Source organism: Schistocerca gregaria, chromosome 9, assembly GCF_023897955.1.
Source record: "Schistocerca gregaria isolate iqSchGreg1 chromosome 9, iqSchGreg1.2, whole genome shotgun sequence".
In the NCBI taxonomy this organism is placed as follows: Eukaryota; Metazoa; Arthropoda; class Insecta; order Orthoptera; family Acrididae; genus Schistocerca; species Schistocerca gregaria.
Genome location: NC_064928.1, coordinates 77258270 through 77275975, shown reverse-complemented (window position 1 = coordinate 77275975; position 17706 = coordinate 77258270). Strand labels below are relative to the sequence as shown.

Here is a 17706-nt window from a genome sequence, read left to right as displayed (position 1 = left end):
AAGAATTCGAGTGTTTTGTGTATATAATCACAATCATTGTTGTGGAACCTTTATCAGATTTTACTGCCAGGGCATTATGTGTAGTTTCTTAATGATTGACTGGAGTACATTTATTTCAAAGTTGTTTGTTTTTGTTGCTTTTGTGGTTGTGTGTTTGTGTATAATTTGATTAGCCTTGTGGCCTATTAGCGTTTGTTCAGTGTTATTAAGTTTTGCAAAGTCACTGGCTATCTTTAGTGAGCATATGGTGTCTTTTATGTTTTTTGTGATTGATGCTTGGATTTATATTATGCTTCAAACCCTTATTTAGTAGTGTCATTTCTGTCTGACTGAATTCAATGTTGGTTGAATATAAAACTCTTGGGAAATATTTGTGGGGATTACTTTTATTATTTGTGTATTTATCAATAAGCAGCTTGTTTCTCTTTCTGAAACTGTCAAGCTTTTTTTGATGAGTGCTGTTTATTTTATTGCATGTGTTTTTTATTATGTTTCCAAGGATATCATGGAGTAATGGGATCTGTGCTAGATGTGCTAATAACATTAATTCCAGATAGGTGCTGTGAGCTAATCAGTTTAGGTCTTCTTTCTTTTTGTATAAATGTTTTACTTCACATCTTAGCCAGAACTTCTCACTTCCAGCTTTAGCAAGTTGTGCTGAGATAGATTTACAGTTAGTCTTAATGTTCACATATTTAGGTCCTATGTTTTCGTATAGACAGGTTTTGTTGAATTTTATATCAAGACATGTTTTAAGTAACTTTAATCTAATTTTTCTGTATGTATGAAATACTTTCACAACTTGGCTGGTTGAATCATAATTATTTTCAGTCATAATGGGTATGTTTGTGGACCGTGACTGTGTGGGATAATTATTTATTTCAAATTTCTGCTACATATATTCCAGTGTTTTCTCCATTCTCTGAAATACTCTTGTGAAAGCTTTTAGCTCTCCGTCATACATTTTTAATTTCATCTGTGCTTGTAAAATGAACAGAAAGAATTGGCATAGGGCCACGTTTGGCAAACATGGAGGCTGAGGAATCATTACAGTATTATCTTCACTTAAAACTTCCAGGCTGATAGGCCGTGGCCGATGTATAAAACTCTCCGCCGACGTTTCATCTCTGACTGCGGGAAACATCCTCCGAGGTGAAGCGGTGAACTGCAAAGAGAAATCAAAGAAGTGCTGATTACATAGGCAGTACAGAGGGCACCACCATCCGTCACATGATGTCGGCTATGAGACTGTCTCTGGTAATGCCAACATTCTCTGTTGAAAATAGTCGATCGTTATGCTTTCGGTGCAATGGTGTCATCCAACATCCAAATTTTATCCAGTTTAACAGTTTAGTCTTTCCTGTTAAAATTATAACTGTGTTTATCAATCTCAATAGCCTCTCTATACATGTGCGCATAATAATGTGAGGTTTAGGTATGATGCTTGTCTTGCTGAATTTTATTTCAGGATCACCTTCCTGGTAAAATGTTCTGCTATGGCCGATTTACCTGTGTGACCCAGGCCACAATTCGTTATATGTTCAACAAGACGGGTGTTGACACTTCTGTTTGCAGTACTGATATAAACCTGTCCACAACTACAAAGATTTTTATACACAAAGAGAAGTGTGAACACCCGTCTTGTTGAAAATAAGAGGAATTGCCACCCGAGTCACGTGGATAAATCAGCCGTAGCAGAATATGTTCACCAGGAAGGTGATAATGAAATAAAATTCTGCGAGATGGGCATAATATCTAAAACCTTGCATTATTATGCACGCACTGTATGTGGATGACCTTTGCCTGTGTTATTTTTCTCCATCATTGTGCATGATAGAGCACCTGCTTCAGGGAGTCATAAACAAGTAACAAGTACAAAACTGGGTCCTGTCATACTATTTTTTTTTTTTCACTCAGGTGTGTCCATCCTCACATAGTTCTTTAGCAGTGTGTGAGAGACAGCCCCTGGACCTAGTAAAATCAGCAATAAAATGCTTAAACGCCTTAGCAATTACAGCTTTAAACACATCCTTAGCTTTTTCAATCATATTTGGCTAAGAGGAGAATTTCCCTCCCAATGGCGGGAGGATATTATTATTCCTATCCTGAAACCTGGAAAATACCCTCAACTTATGATGATTTAGTGGCCAATCTCTTTAATGAATGAACTGTGTAAATTTTTTGAGAGAATGGTCAAATGCAGACTGTGGCAATACAAAACAGAGGTTATTTATTGCAAATACAGAGCAACATACTACAGATGAGCTGTATCTGTATTGTGCAATGTTTTTGTGTTTTTGCCAATACTTACTGACTGCTGTGTTCTTTGATTGTAGAAGGCATATGGTGTGATACCACCTGGTGCCTTCATTTCCTGTCTACCCTGCTTTAGTGGGGCTTCGTGGGTTGCTTACTCATTTTTATCCAGACTTTCATATCCCTCCGAGAGTTCCAGGTTTGGGTAAGTTCAGCCCTTAGGAACCAATATGTACATGACAATAGGACCTCTCAGGGATCAGATATGAGCATAACCCCCTTCGTCATTGCAGTCATTGGTCGTCCACATACAAGACAGTATTGCAGGACCCGTGGCCTCTCTGTCTCTGTATGTGGATGAGCTTTGGATGTGTTATTGTTCTCGATCATTGTGCATGAAGAGCACCAGCTTCAGGGAGCCATAAACAAGTACAAAACTGGGTCCTTTTTTTTAACTCGGGAGTGTCCATCCTCACACAGAACTTCACTTGAGGTGACTAATTACTTGAAGTTTCTAGAAATTTTTAAATTTTTAGGCCTTTTGTTTGGCAATAAGTATCAGCTAAAGGCAAATTTTATGAGGAAAGTTAATACCCTCAGATTCCTCGCACATTTCTACTGTGATTCTACAAATATTTGATTTTATTCTTCCAGGACAATGGATTTGTTGCTTACTTATCGAAACCACTGTCAGTACTGAGCATGCTGGACTCTGTTCACCACAATGGTGTGTGGTTGCCAACTGGAGCCCTCTGTACCAGCCTCACAGACAGCCTCCTGCTGGAAGCCCGTGTGCCACCACTGAGCGTTAGACACCAGCAACTCCTGGCAAAGTATGCAATGACAGCCTGACCGGTCCCTAACCATCCTTGTAAATCAACTGTGTTTCACAGCGAACAATGCAGACTTCGCGACTCACCAAAAACTAGAAAGACCGGTTGAGTACAATTGGAGGCTCTGTGCAAGGACCTCCAACTGTCCTCTTTTGCCTGTTTACAGGACATTCCCCCTGTGTGTCCCCTGGGATGTATACTTTGTCCTGTGTTTCATAGGGACCTCTTCTATGGTCCTAAGGAAAATGCAGAACCCACACACTACGAAATATGTATTCCATTCAGTTTTCCACAACTACTCCAATTTGAAATACATCTACATGAATAGACTGAAAGTCAGTGATAGTGTTGGTTATGCTTTTGCATACAAAGGGGGACACGAGAAGCATTCTCTTCAAGTACTTGCAGTGTATACACTGCAGAATTTTTTGCCATATGCTGGGTGTAGTAATACATCAAAATTCTAAGAACTTTGTGCTTTGTTGTGACTCCATGACAGTCTTACAAGAAACATCTTAGTGCTACCCCAGAAGCCTTTTGGTAGCTACCATCTAAGGCCTCTTAGTTGACCTCCACAACTCTGGAACTACTCTGACGATCATATGGATATCAAACCATGTGGGTGTACCAGGAAATGAACTCACTGAAAAATTAGCTGAAGAAGCAGCCTCGAGGGAGACACTTGAAATCAGAGTACTAGGCACAGACCTACAATTAAACTGAGATGTCAAATTTCGGAAACCTGGAATATGGCATGGGAGGCTACAACAATCAATGCTCAATAAGCTGAGGGCATTCTAAGAGACCACCAAGGCATTTTGTACTTCACTTCAAGATTCTTGGAAAGATGCAGTCATACTGTGCTGACTACACAGTATCCACACCTGCCTTAATCACAAGTTCCTTTTACATCAGGAGGACTCACCCTCGTGCCCAATGCAATTGTGGCAGTCCTCTCACAGTAGCCCATACTCCCAGTGTGTGCTCTGCTCATTGATTTGAGACAAGCTTCGAACTTGTCTATCTCTCTACCTTTGTTACTTGTGAACCTTTGGATAGCAACTAATGAGGTCATATGTTTCCTGAGGGTCTTGACCCTCTGTATAAGTCTTCATTTTCTACCTCATTTTATTCATTCGATGACCCTTCTAGGTGTATCAGTGATGTTGTATGGGACAAGCGTGGATGGTACGCATCCTGCCACAGACAACTGCCATGGGGAGCCTTCAACTGAGGCTGCTTCCGCACCGACATCCATTCCCTGTGGCCGGCTACAGTTTCTCGCTGCCTGGGTTTTAGCTCACTTTAACTGATGTTGTAACACAAACTTGCACACCGTCATGCTTCCTGCATCGTTTATGACCTTTGGCAGGCAGTGCAGTCAGTGATGACACCTTCAGAAACAATTGGGCACTGTGCTTGCCTCAGAGTGGAAACCTGTCTTGAAAACCTGACAAAGGAAACTGAATTTGATGGAAAAGTCAGGAGAACCTAAGGTGGTTCTGAAAGACTTGTAAAATTCTGAGAGACTGGCCAAAGCAAGACTGCAAGGGTACTCACTTCGACTTGTAACAGTTGCCAGCAAGTCCCCCCCCCCCCTCCCTCCCTCACCCCCTCCCTCCCTCACCCCCTCCCCAGGCTACTATCCCACTTCCCGACCCCCCATCCCTCACCCCAACCCAGCCCACTCCACTCTGACAGTTATCGAGTTGCTCCTCCACCTGCCTAACCCTTCTAGTACAGTAATATGTCCATCTAAATGTTTGTTCAACGTCCCTTCTTCCAGATTTTTCCAGTTATAATCAGACTAAAATTTGGAAAGTTCACATTTGGACTCCCTGAAGTTGCTTTAGCCACAACAATTATTTTCTCTTGAAACCAAAAACATAACTTGGTAATTTTACTTGTAATTGGGAGTGATTTGAAAATTACATGAAATGTTATAAATATGCTTGACAACAATGCTTGGTCGAAATTACCCAATCTTATTATTGTTGTTGTTGTTGTTGTGATCTTTAGTCCTGAGACTTGGTTTGATGCAGCTCTCCATGCTACTCTGCTACTCTGTCCTGTGCAAGCTTCTTCATCTCCCAGTACTTACTGCAACCTACATCCTTCTGAATCTGCTTAGTGTATTCATCTCTTGGTATCCATCTACGATTTTTACCCTCCACGCTGCCCTCCAATGCTAAATTTGTTATCCCTTGATGCCTCAGAACATGCCCTACCAACCGGTCCCTTCTTCTTGTCAAGTTGTGCCATAAACTCCTCTTCTCCCCAATCCTATTCATTACCTCCCCATTAGTTATGTGATCTACCCATCTAATCTTCTGCATTCTTCTGTAGCACCACATTTCGAAAGCTTCTACTCTCTTCTTGTTCAAACTATTTATCGTCCATGTTTCACTTCCATACATGGTTACATTTCATACAAATACTTTCAGAAACGACTTCCTGACACTTAAATCTATACTCAATGTTAACAAATTTCTCTTCTTCAGAAACGCTTTCCTTGCCATTGTCAGTCTACATTTTATATCCTCTCTACTTGGATCATCATCAGTTATTTTGCTCCCCAAATAGCAAAACTCCTTTACTACTTTAAGTGTCTCATTTCCTAATCTAATTCCTTCAGCATCACTCGACTTAATTCGACTACATTCCATGATCCTCATTTTGCTTTTGTTGATGTTCATCTTATACCCTCCTTTCAAGACACTATCCATTCCGTTCAACTGCTCTTCCAAGTTCTTTGCTGTCTCTGATAGAATTACAATGTCATCGAAAGTCTTTATTTCTTCTCCATGGACTTTTATACCTACTCCGAATTTTTCTTTTGTTTCCTTCACTGCTTGCTCAATATACACATTGAATAACATCAGGGATAGGCTACAACCCTGTCTTACTCCCTTCCCAACCACTGCTTCTCTTTCATGTCCCTCGACTCTTATAACTGCCATCTGGTTTCTGTACAAATTGTAAATAGCCTTTCACTCCCTGTATTTTACCGCTGCCACCTTTAGAATTTGAAAAAGAGTATTCCAGTCAACATTGCCAAAAGCTTCCTCTAAGTCTACAAATGCTAGCAACGTAGGTTTGCCTTTCCTTAAACTTTCTTTTAAGATAAGGCGTAAGGTCAGTATTGCCTCACATGTTCCAACATTTCTACGGAATCCAAACTGATCTTCCCCAAGGTCGAGTTCTACCAGTTTCCCATTCGTCTGTAAAGAATTTGCATTTGTATTTTGCAGCTGTGGCTTATTAAACTGATAGTTTGGTAATTTTTGCATCTGTCAACACCTGCTTTCTTTGGGAGTGGAATTATTATATTCTTCTTGAAGTGTGAGGGTATTTAGCCTGTCTCATATATTTTGTTCACCAGATGGCACCGTTTTGTCTTGACTGGCTCTCCCAAGGCCGTCAGTAGTTCTAATGGTATGTTGTCTACTCCCGGGGCCTTGTTTCGACTCAGGTCTTGCAGTGCTCTGTCAAACTCTTCACACAGTATCGTATCTCCCATTTCATCTTCATCTACATCCTCTTCCATTTCCATAATATTGTCCTCAAGCACATCGCCCTTGTATAGACCCTCTATGATTAAATAAACTTTATTACTGCTTACTATGGACCGTGTTTACTTTATTAGGCCTGGAGGCTGTGGATCCCCACAAAATTTTTGGTAATTATGTTTGCCCTGCAAAGTTGTTTTGTCAGATATAGGTGTTTTGTTAGGTCAATTAGGAAGGCAAAATCTAATATTCACTGAGTCATCAAACTGTTGTACTGGCTTTCCTTTCATATTCCCAAACAGCAGTATGTCTTTAAGCAAACTGAAAAAAACATCTGAAAACGTCTCTACTCAACCATCTCTGCTGAACCATTGTACTTAAAAAAAAAAAATGAACAAGGCACATTGCTTCATACACAGCAGACTTGCGCTCGAAAAGATGTGAACTATCGATGTCCCAAATTATGCAATCTGAATGTTTTAATTGTCTTTACAATTATGCCCACAACACAATGTGTTTTAATGCATTTTTCCAACAGATGAATGTGATGACGCTGTGACATTTCATTTCATTTTTCACTGTTGCTATTTCCTGGTGGATTTTTTCCTCACCAAAATAAGATAAAGATCTAGCTCATGTTTCTGAATTACTTTTCTAAGCGATATTATATATTGTCCACTGTAGTTACAAAATGAATTGGGACAAAATGTAGGCGTTCCTCCGTGATGTTGAATACAACAGCAAGTTGAGCATGTCAGTTGCATCAGTGGTTTCATTCAAAACCAAAGACAAGAAAACAAATCTTTATTCCCATCTTGTAACTGTGCTGCTACATTGTGTCTCCAAATCCTCAATATAACAGAAAACTGTTCTCCATAAAAGTCAGTCTCTTTTGAGAAGAGGAATGTCACCCAGACAGAAAATGCTCCATGACTTCAAGGACACACTTTTTTCTTTGTTTTAATAGCTGTGTGACAGCTGAGTTTCATAGCAGCATGATTAAGAATAGTGTGATTTTCCTCCTGTAGATATCTTCCAAGGACGGAGTAAAATCAAGTGCAAAGTCACACAAATCATTATCAATATTAGTAACAATTTTTTTTAAAAAATGACATATTTTGATGCACAAGGTGGTTGGTTTCCTCCCTTCATTCTATCTGGTGACTAATTTCTCCTGAAATGGTTGTGAATGTCACTTCAGATTACACGTGTTCGCCTCCAATAATTTTATATTACAAAACAGTGTGGGCCCCTTTGTGTTCCATAAACAAGTAAATTTCTTCCCACTGTGGATTGAAGGGCAGAGATTCATTAGATTTTCGTTTTTCAGACCATGAATCCTCCTCGGCTGTTTTATTCTCAAAAATATGGCTTTTTAGCAAAAATGTGATCTTAACTTGGACACTGCTAATGGCACAAGGTCAACAGATCATGATGCCCTTGAAACTACTGTTCATGAGAGCACTTTCCAAATGTTAGCCTGATGATAATGAAAAAATCTAGAAGAATGGAGGGCTTTGAACAAACATTTAACTCCCCCCAGGGGGCTCGCGGTCCTTTCGTGAGTACGTGCGTGGCGAGCACGGGGCCCCGAGCTATTGCAGCCTTCCTTCTTTTTCCGGGCTGCATTTCCTTTCCCTTCCCCTCCTTTCCTGTCCTTCATCCTTCCCTCCGACCTCTCCTCTCCCTCTCTTGGTGTCCCTACTTATGGTGTCCCTCCTTATGTTGGCCCTGCTATTCTCCTGGTTCTGTTGACCTTGCAATTCGGCCTTGTTCTGTAATTCCTTCATCCTTTTGGTATTCTCTGGTCCCCTCTGGGGTTTGACCTCCATCACTAAATTTTCTTCCGTAGTGTGAGCCATTTGGCGAAGAGCACCTTACCTAGTGTCTCCGGCGTGTGCCATCATCATTGATTCCATCGTTTCCTTTACGTCGTTGTTTGACGCTAGGGTCCATAGCCAGCACGGTAGCCAGCCCGTGTGGTGGGGTCGCTATGTACCCTTTTGGTTGAGCCCCCTGAAAACACAGGGATCACACGTCTGATACCTGAGCTGTGACCACCTCATGTAAGCCTAGGAGTGGTTGCTTGTCGTCCTGGAGCATCGGAACTCCCAGCAATGGCCGCCGTGCCAGACGGCCCTTGCTGTGGCTGGGTGGCGCCCATGAGGAGAGCCCCTGATCGGAGTGGGTGGTATCAGGGCGGACACTATGCTCATGAAACGCATAAGAGTCCACAACTCTGGCCGTTCTCCGGCCGTCTCTTTGACTGGAAAAGATTCTTCACGTGCTGCTTCCTCTGCCCCTTCCGCCTTCCCTTCCGTGGCTACCCCCTGGGAGGAGGGCCAGGCTCGTCGGCTGGGGGCGAAACCTTTCCCTCGCTATCTGGTTTGCGCCAGAACTGATGGGGATACTTTTACTCATACGAAACCTATGTTTTTTGTTGAACACATCGAAGACAAGTTTGGCGCGGTGGATCAGCAAGATGCGGTCTGGGTCGCTGTTGATTAAAACTGCTTCAGCTACCCAGTCTGCAGCTCTCCGTGCCTGTACCCATCTTGGTACGATTCCTGTGTCAATTACCCCACACCAGTCCTTGAACATGGTGCAAGGTGTAATTTTCCATAGAGACCTCCTCCTTCAATCTGATGAGGAACTTCGGGACAATCTAAGCCGGCGGGGGGTTCACTTTGTTCGGCGGGTTCAGAGGGGTCCGAAGGACAACCGCGTTGACACTGGTGCCTTTATCTTGGCCTTTGAAGGGGACACCCTCCCTGAGAAGGTCAAGATTATGGTCTATCGGTGTGACGTGAAGCCATACATCCCACCACCTATGCGATGTTTCAAGTGTTTGCGTTTTGGCCACATGTCTTCGTGCTGTTCGCAGGCCCCCCTCTGTGGTGACTGTGGACATCCGTTCCATGAGGGAAGTTCCTGTGTGTCCCCCTCCTGTGTGCGTAAATTGTCGTGGGAATCATTCTTCACGGTCACTGGATTGCCCAGTGTATCAGAAAGAGAAAAAGATACAGGAGTATAAGACTCTTGATCGTCTCACCTATACCGAGGCCCGTAAAAAGTATACACGCCTTCATCCAGTGACCCTGACAACTAGTTATGCTTCAGTAGTATCTTAACCCCCTCCTCCTCATTCCTTACCCCAGTCCCGAACCCCTTTCCTCCCCCCTCCCCCTGTGGTTCCCACACCATCCCCTCCGGGCACCGCTTCCTCTCCCCGGCTGGAGAAGTGTCCTGCTTCTTCGGCGTCTGCCGGTCATGGGCGCCCCTCGCGGGATCCCCCTTCCCGGCACCTTCCAGGCCAAAGGTCTGCTGCCACGCGGCCACCACGAGAACCACGGTCTGCGGGCCCCCAGATCGCCCGCTCTCTTTCTGTTCCCGATCTTGCTGTGGCTGGCTCCATTTTGTTGCACAGCCCTCCACGATCCCAAACAGAAAGAAAGAAGAAGCACAAGTCCCGGGACAAGGAGTCTCTGGTGTCGCCAGAGGTCTCGTCCCCATCTTCACAACCTGTCTCTGACCTGTTATTCATGGATGTCGCCCCCTCCTTGTCGGTGACGGGTGGTGACCCACCGGCATGACTGACATTAGCCTGTTCACCCCCCAATTGACTCATCGTTCTTTGGCTATCCAATGGAACTGTAATGGCTATTACTGTCACCTACCGGAGTTGCAATCCCTTCTTTCGTTTTACTCTGCGGCTTGTGTGGTTCTACAAGAAACTCATTTTACTGGTGGTCACTCACCAACCCTCCGTGGCTTCCGTGCTTTCTGCCGAAATCGGGTCGGCCCCCTACGGGCGTCTGGCGGAGTTTGCACGTTGGTCCGAACGGACATTGCCAGCACGTGGATTCCTCTCCAAACTACATTGGAAGCAGTTGCTGTTAGGATCCACCTGGACTCTGGGGTCACAATTTGCAATCTGTATCTCCCTCCTGACAGAACTCCTACACCTGCCTCCTTAAGTGCCCTCCTTCAGCAACTTCCTCCTCCCTTCCTTATACTTGGCGATTTTAATGCACATCATCCCTTGTGGGGCAGTGCATTTCCATCTAGTCGGGGTCATCTCATTGACCAGTTTATTACCGACCACGACTTGTGCCTTCTTAATGATGGCTCCCCTACCCATTTCAGTGCCGGTCATGGTAGCTTTTCTGCCATTGATCTTTCTCTCTCTTCTCCCTCCCTCCTCCCTTCCCTAAAATGGTCACCGCACGACGACCTTTGCGATAGTGACCACTTCCCGTTGATTCTCTCGCTCCCTTCCCGCTCCCCCATGGACAGATCACCTCGTTGGTCCTTCCAACGTGCCAATTGGCCTCTGTATACTGCACAGGTCGTTTTTTCTCCCTCATTGTCGGATGGTATTGATGATGTCATACGTGACATGTCTGACGCGATTGTTCACGCTGCTAGCCTTGCTATCCCGCGCTCATCTGGACCATCTCGCTGCCGGCAGGTCCCTTGGTGGAGTTCGGACATTGCCGTTGCCATCCGTGATCGCCGTCGAGCTTTGCAACACCTTAAGAGGCATCCATCCGTTGCCAATCTTATTACCTTTAAACGCCTTCGCGCAAAAGCCCGTTACTTAATCAAACGGAGCAAACGGATGTGTTGGGAACGCTTTGTTTCTTCCCTCGGTTCTGCTGTCCCTCTGTCGCGGGTATGGGCTACACTTCGCTCTCTCCAAGGTTGCCATCGGCAGTCTACCCTCCCGGGTCTTCACCTCCCGGATGGCCTTTGCACGGACCTGTTGATTCTCGCGGAACACCAGCGGAACAACAGCGGCGGCATCAGCCTCCTATCCGGCTGCTTTCCTTCCCCAGATACAGCGGGCCGAAGCTTCCGCCTTATGTTTTACCCCCAGCCAGTCAGAATCATACAACGACGCTTTTACTGAATGGGAACTTCTTTCCGCACTCTCCTCTTCTCATGATACGGCCCCTGGCCCAGACTCCATTCATAACCAACTGCTTCAACATCTCAGTGCTCCACAACAGCGACATCTTCTCCGGGTATTTAACCGTATTTGGCTCCAGGGTGACTTCCCTTCTCAATGGAGGGATAGCATCGTGGTTCCCGTCATTAAGCCCGGTAAGAACCCCCTGTTCGTCGACAGCTATCGGCCAATTAGTCTGACGAACGTTGTTTGTAAGTTACTTGAACGGATGGTAGCCCGTCAGCTCACTTGGGTCCTCGAATCTCGGCGTCTGTTGTCCCCTTACCAGTGTGGCTTCCGAGAGGGACGGTCTCCGATCGATCATTTACTTCACTTGGAATCCGCAGTTCGGCAGGCCTTTTCCCAGCGCCGCCATTTGGTTGCTGTATTTTTCGACCTTCGCAAGGCCTATGATACGGCTTGGCGCCATCATATCTTACTTACACTTCATGAGTGGGGTCTTCGGGGCCCACTCCCGATTTTTATCCGCCAGTTCTTGTTTCATCGTTCGTTTAGGGTTAGGGTTGGTACAGTTTTAAGTTCTCCGCGAACCCAGGAGAATGGCATCCCTCAGGGTTCCGTATTGAGTGTACTTCTGTTCCTCATTGCTATAGATGGACTTGTGGCCTCCGTCGGTCCTTTGGTCACTCCTGCTCTGTATGTGGATGATTTCTGCATTTGGGTTAGTTCCTCTTCGATGGCCGCTGCAGAGCGGCAGCTCCAGGGTGCTATATGGCGTGCCTCTGCATGGACCATCTCACACGGATTTCAGTTTTCTCCTTTAAAATCGCGAGTGGTCCACTTTTGTCGCCGTGTGACAGTCCACCCCGATCCAGAGCTCTATCTCAATGCACAACGATTACCTGTGGTCCCACAGTTTCGTTTCCTTGGCCTTCTTTTCGACAACAAGCTCACTTGGCTGCCTCATATCAGACGCCTGAAGATAGGATGTTTCCGTAAACTAAACGTCCTTCGCTTCCTTGCCCACACCTCTTGGGGTGCTGACCGTTCCACTCTCCTCCACCTTTATCGGGCCTTAGTGTTGTCTCGCTTGGACTATGGTTGTCAAGTTTACGGTTCAGCTGCCCCTTCTACATTGCGCCTCTTGGATCCGGTCCACCATCGTGGTATCCGTGTGGCCATCGGTGCCTTCCCGACTAGCCCTGTTGATAGTCTCCTGGTTGAGGCTGGGATCCCCCCCCTTTCCGTTCGGCGCTCCCAGCTTCTGGTTTCGTATGCAATCACTGTCCGTTCCTCTCCCACTCATCCTTCCTATTCTATCCTGTTCCCTGCCCAAGGAAGTCGCCCACCTGACTCCCGCCCTCGGGCGGGTTTACCGGTTGGGCTCCGCCTAGCGTCTCTTCGCCGTGATTTTCAGCTTCCTTCCTTTTCCTGTATCCCACGTTCCCTCCCCAACACACCTCCTTGGTTAGTTCCTCGGCCCCGAGTTCGGATGGATCTCTGCTGAGGTCCGAAAGATTCCGTTCCCCCGATGGTGTTCCGTTGTTTTTTCCGCCGTATTTTATCTGAGTTTCGGGATGCTGTTGTTTTTTACACTGATGGCTCTAAATCTGCTGATCGTGTGGGCTATGCCTTCACCTCCTCTGTAGGCATGGAAAATCATCTCCTGCCAAATGCATGTGGGGTGTTCACTGCGGAATTGATGGCGGTCTCCCGGGCCCTGGCCTTTATTAAACAGTCCAAGCTCAATCGCGTTTTGTTATGTACAGACTCAATGAGTGGCCTTCAGGCACTTGACCAGTGTTTCTCCCGTCATCCCTTGGTCTCCTCCATCCATGACCATCTCGCTGATCTCCACCATGCTGCTTGTTCTGTTAGCTTCCTTTGGGTCCCTGGCCATGTGGGCATCCAAGGAAATGAGCTTGCTGATCGTTTGGCTGGGGGAGCAGTCACTTATCCCCCATTCCCTGTCACCCCTCCTGTGGCGGATTTACGGCTTCATCTCAAATCCCACTTTGCGCAATCATGGGCCACATCCTGGGAGGCTACCCCCTTGTCTAATAAACTTCGTGCGATTAAGGTGACACCTGTCCCATGGCGTTCTTCCTTACGCCTCTCGCGAAAGGACTCAACCACCCTCTGTCGTCTTCGCATCGGCCATACCAGGCTGACCCATGGTTTTCTTTTGCGTGGTGAGCCACCCCCACTTTGTGGTTGTGGAGCTTTCCAGTCAGTGGCCCACATTTTGGTGGAATGCCCCCTTCTTTTAGCTTTGCGTACTAAGTACAGACTTCCCTGCACTTTACCCTTAATATTAGCAGACGATTCCCGGATGGTTGAACTGGTTCTCAGTTTCCTCCGTGAAAGTGGTTTTTATTCTCAGTTTTAAGGATTTTCATCTCCCTCTGGAGTAGGGGCAGGGCGGTGAGGGTTGGGATGTCTCCCACTGTAGGCTGTGCTTGGAGATTCCTGACTCCCCTCCCTGGCCATGTTCCTTCTTTTTTCCCTTTTACTGTTTTTATCGCCTTTTAGGTTTGTTTAATCCCTTCTACAATCCGCCCTTTTACACTCTGGCGGTTGAACGCTTTTAAATAGCATGTGGTCTTGCTTGTACTGCATCACAGGTGGGATATTTCCTCTCTTGAGGTTGCCCATTTACTGACTTCCCTCCTTGTGTTTTTATCATTGACGACACAACTGCACTTTTTTAGCCTTTTACCTTTTACCTTTTACCTTTTATCGTTTTTGACTCTTCTGAGCTGTCCCTCTGTCGGAACTGACCGCCTTTGTAACAAGGGACTGATGACCTTGCTGTTTGGTCCCTTCAACCCCAATCAACCAACCAACCAACCAAACATTTAACTGTATATATTACTGTATCACAAACTTACAAGCTCTGAGAGAGAGCTTTGACAATATATTTAGTAATTTATATCAATTTTAATTGCGTTTTGATATTTTAGCAATTCTTTTTGCAGTGTACATTGAAGAGTTGCTTCCTGAAATACTACTTGACCTCCAGCATAATTGTATGGAAAGAGAGAGATTTTGCAGTGCAGAATATTTAGAAATAAGTATCCTCATGAACAGTACCCTCAGTTGTTTAAAATTGCCGCTCAAGTCTGCAGTAAGTTCAGAACCAATTACTTGTGTGAAAGTGCTTTTTCAGTAATTAAATCAAGGCTTAGGAATGCTGATGGTCACTTGACTGGAGCCAGTCATATAATGAGCATATGTTTCGCTCCAAACATTGAAGCATTAACTTTAATGTCTGCACAAGTGTGACAACACCAGTAAACAACACTGTAAGCACAAGGCACTGTATGGGCCAATGGTCGCCCCACCGGAGGAAATCAAAACTCATCATACGTTTCAAACTTAAGCGGAAGCAGAAAGTCCGAAACCGCATACATGGAGGTGAATGCGACACACGACAGGTGAGGGCGCCTGGTGCCCGAGCTCACGGAAATAGGAAATCCAAAGGTAAACAGTTCTGTCAGTCGGCCTGCCCATGGCAGTTGTTCGCACTGATCCACTGTGCTACCGACACAACCTCTATCATGATGTCTGCTGGCAGGGATTCTAATTAACCAAAAGACATTTCAAGAAATTGTTGAACTTTTTTCAGGAACTGTAGGCCTGCTGTGACATTCAGGTTTCAGTATAAGATTAAATAAAATATGTCAATAGATGCTTACGAAATAGCATGTGATCTTACCATGTACTTTGTGTGTGTGTTCTGTCTGTGACCATGAAATTAAAAATGTATTTCAACAATTTGAAAGTGAGTGGACTAAAAATAGGGGCTGACCCGGAGATTCTGTTTTGGGAACAATTGGTTTTGAAATAGTTTAAGGAAACTGTTTACTGCTTGATTACAGCTGCTTCCGTCACACTTGCTGGCCTTGGGAAACTTCATTATTGCCCGTGAGTTCACGGTCTAGTTCCCTGACCCGTTCCACGATTGTGTGATGGAGTCTAACCCATGTGTGACACTATGTCATGTAGTTGTTAATTTGTCATCAACACAAAAGCAGAGGTCGGTGTTTAATACTATAAAAAAATAATGTTCCATATTTGAATATGCTTGTTTTGTAGATGAGCATTAGTTCCTTTCTTACCTATTTCAGTGCAAAGTAGCACTGTGCCAACTTTCTCACAATCTCATGCTTGAAGTTAACAATGACCAAAGTGTGGAGGAAGTTTGGTTTGTAATGTGATCCATTGTTGCTGTCTGTTGAAATTGTGCTGCAGTAACAGCAATTATTAGCATATTCTTAAATAAATGAGAAATAGTTTGTAGAGAAAAAGTCTCACACTGACAGGTCGTAGTGAATACCATTATCTCTGATGAATGTTTTATTAAACATGACTTCATTTAGACTATAGTGTAAACATTGTGGTTACATGAAGAATTACACATAAAATTAATCAAAGGGAACATTATCGTTTTGTCTCTATTGAGATACACGTGGTCTCAAGTTACTTCTCTTTTCTTTTCTTAATTCCAGTAATTACAGAAAAAGTAATTAAAGCATTTACATTATATCTTTTTAATTATAGGGCATGGCTCTTGGAATGTGTCCCAAGGACAAGCTCTTCCGGGGATACATCGATCTCGAAATCCAGCTCCGAGAATTTGACCGTTGTCGCATTTTGTACCAGAAGTTCTTAGAATTTGGACCTGAAAACTGTGTCACGTGGATGAAGGTAAAGATTTATATCTATAAAAAATGACTGTTAAACAATGGAAAATCCAGGATGATATTAACAACATAATGAAAAAAATAGTTGCTTCTCGTCATATAGCAGAGATGCTGAGCCGCAGAAAGGCACAACAGTGAATGGCCACCGACAAACTGTGGCCAAGAAACAATGGGACCACCCTTTTGCTGAGCAAGCCTCCCAACATTGTCTTTCATTTCAATGACTGTTTCACAGCCTGTGCCATCTGGATGCCTCCCATCAACATCAGCTTTTCTGTATTGTGCAGGTGGGACCTCTCCCTGCAATGTATCCTATGTTCTCGTAACCCTCCTAATCTCAACCTTTGTTAGTCATTGTCCTTACCCAACTAGCCTCTTCCCTGTTCCCATTCCAGCACTACACAGCCCTATATTCCACCAACACACCCAGTCTTTTTACTTCTCTCCTTATCCGCTAACACCCCCTCCCCTCCCCTCTACCTAACCTCCCAACTGCACATAGCTGTCCCACTCTCCACCGTGTCCCTGTGTTCTCCCAGCAGCACTTTACCATCCTGCACCCCTATCCTGCTATCCCTCTCCCTTCTCACCCCAGTCTCCTCCTTACCCCCACCCAGTTGCCTCTCGTGTAATGCCTTGCTGCTCACAGTCTAACTCCAGATGCCAGAACTGTGGTCGTGTGTGTGTGTGAGTTGTGTTTGTGTGAATGAGTGCATATGTGTATGTTGTCTAATTTTGACAAAGCCCTTATTGGCCAAAAGCTAAGCTTTTTGTTGTGCCTTTCTGTGACTCAGCTATATAGTGAGTAGCAACTGTCCTTTTCATTATATAACTACTGATTGTTGTTTGATAAACTTTTGTTTGAAAACTGTCTCTGACAATCCAGAACTGGGTTGCTTTGTCTGGATACATGCATTATTTATGATAATGGCTTTTCTAGGATGGGGACAATGTGCAAAACAAAATGTCTGGCAATTTATCACCTGTTGATGAATCGTGACTGACACCAAGGCACACTTAAGAGACCAGGTGATCACAGTAGCTTCATAGTTTGCTCATGTGTATGAACAAAAGATAGACATAGAACAGCCAAAGTTATTGTCAGTATCCTATCTGTAAGTGGGCCTAGTCAATAGCTATCATTTGACTGCAGGTGATTGACAGCTATTATACATTTTTGTAGATGTTGGATTATAGTTCCTCGCATTCAACAACCATTCCTAAAGTTGTGCCATTGATTTGAGGAACTATTTCTGGACATGAATTAAGTTTTCTTGTTTTGTTCAACTATAGCTTGTCTTTCTCTTGCTGATTTCCTATCCCTCTCTGCTATACGAGTAATTTCAGCTTTCCATTTATTTAATTTTTTGCTGTCAACTATCTCTTATTCTTGGCATATTATCTGCTTCATCTTCCACCATTCAACACTAGCAGACTGTAATAACTTCTTGGAGACACTTATGTTCATTTTTAGAAATAGCTACTTGGGG

The 17706-nt window shown here is 44.5% G+C and overlaps 1 protein-coding gene across 1 annotated transcript in view; it reads left to right on the top strand.

Annotated features, from left to right (window-relative positions):
- The window catches only part of LOC126291727 (protein crooked neck), an 84324-nt gene that overhangs the window by 35980 nt on the left and 30638 nt on the right, over window positions 1-17706 (top strand). The window contains exon 10 of the mRNA XM_049985394.1: window positions 16074-16220. Coding sequence (XP_049841351.1) covers window positions 16074-16220 — 147 coding nt within the window. The remainder of the gene's footprint in view (window positions 1-16073; window positions 16221-17706) is intronic.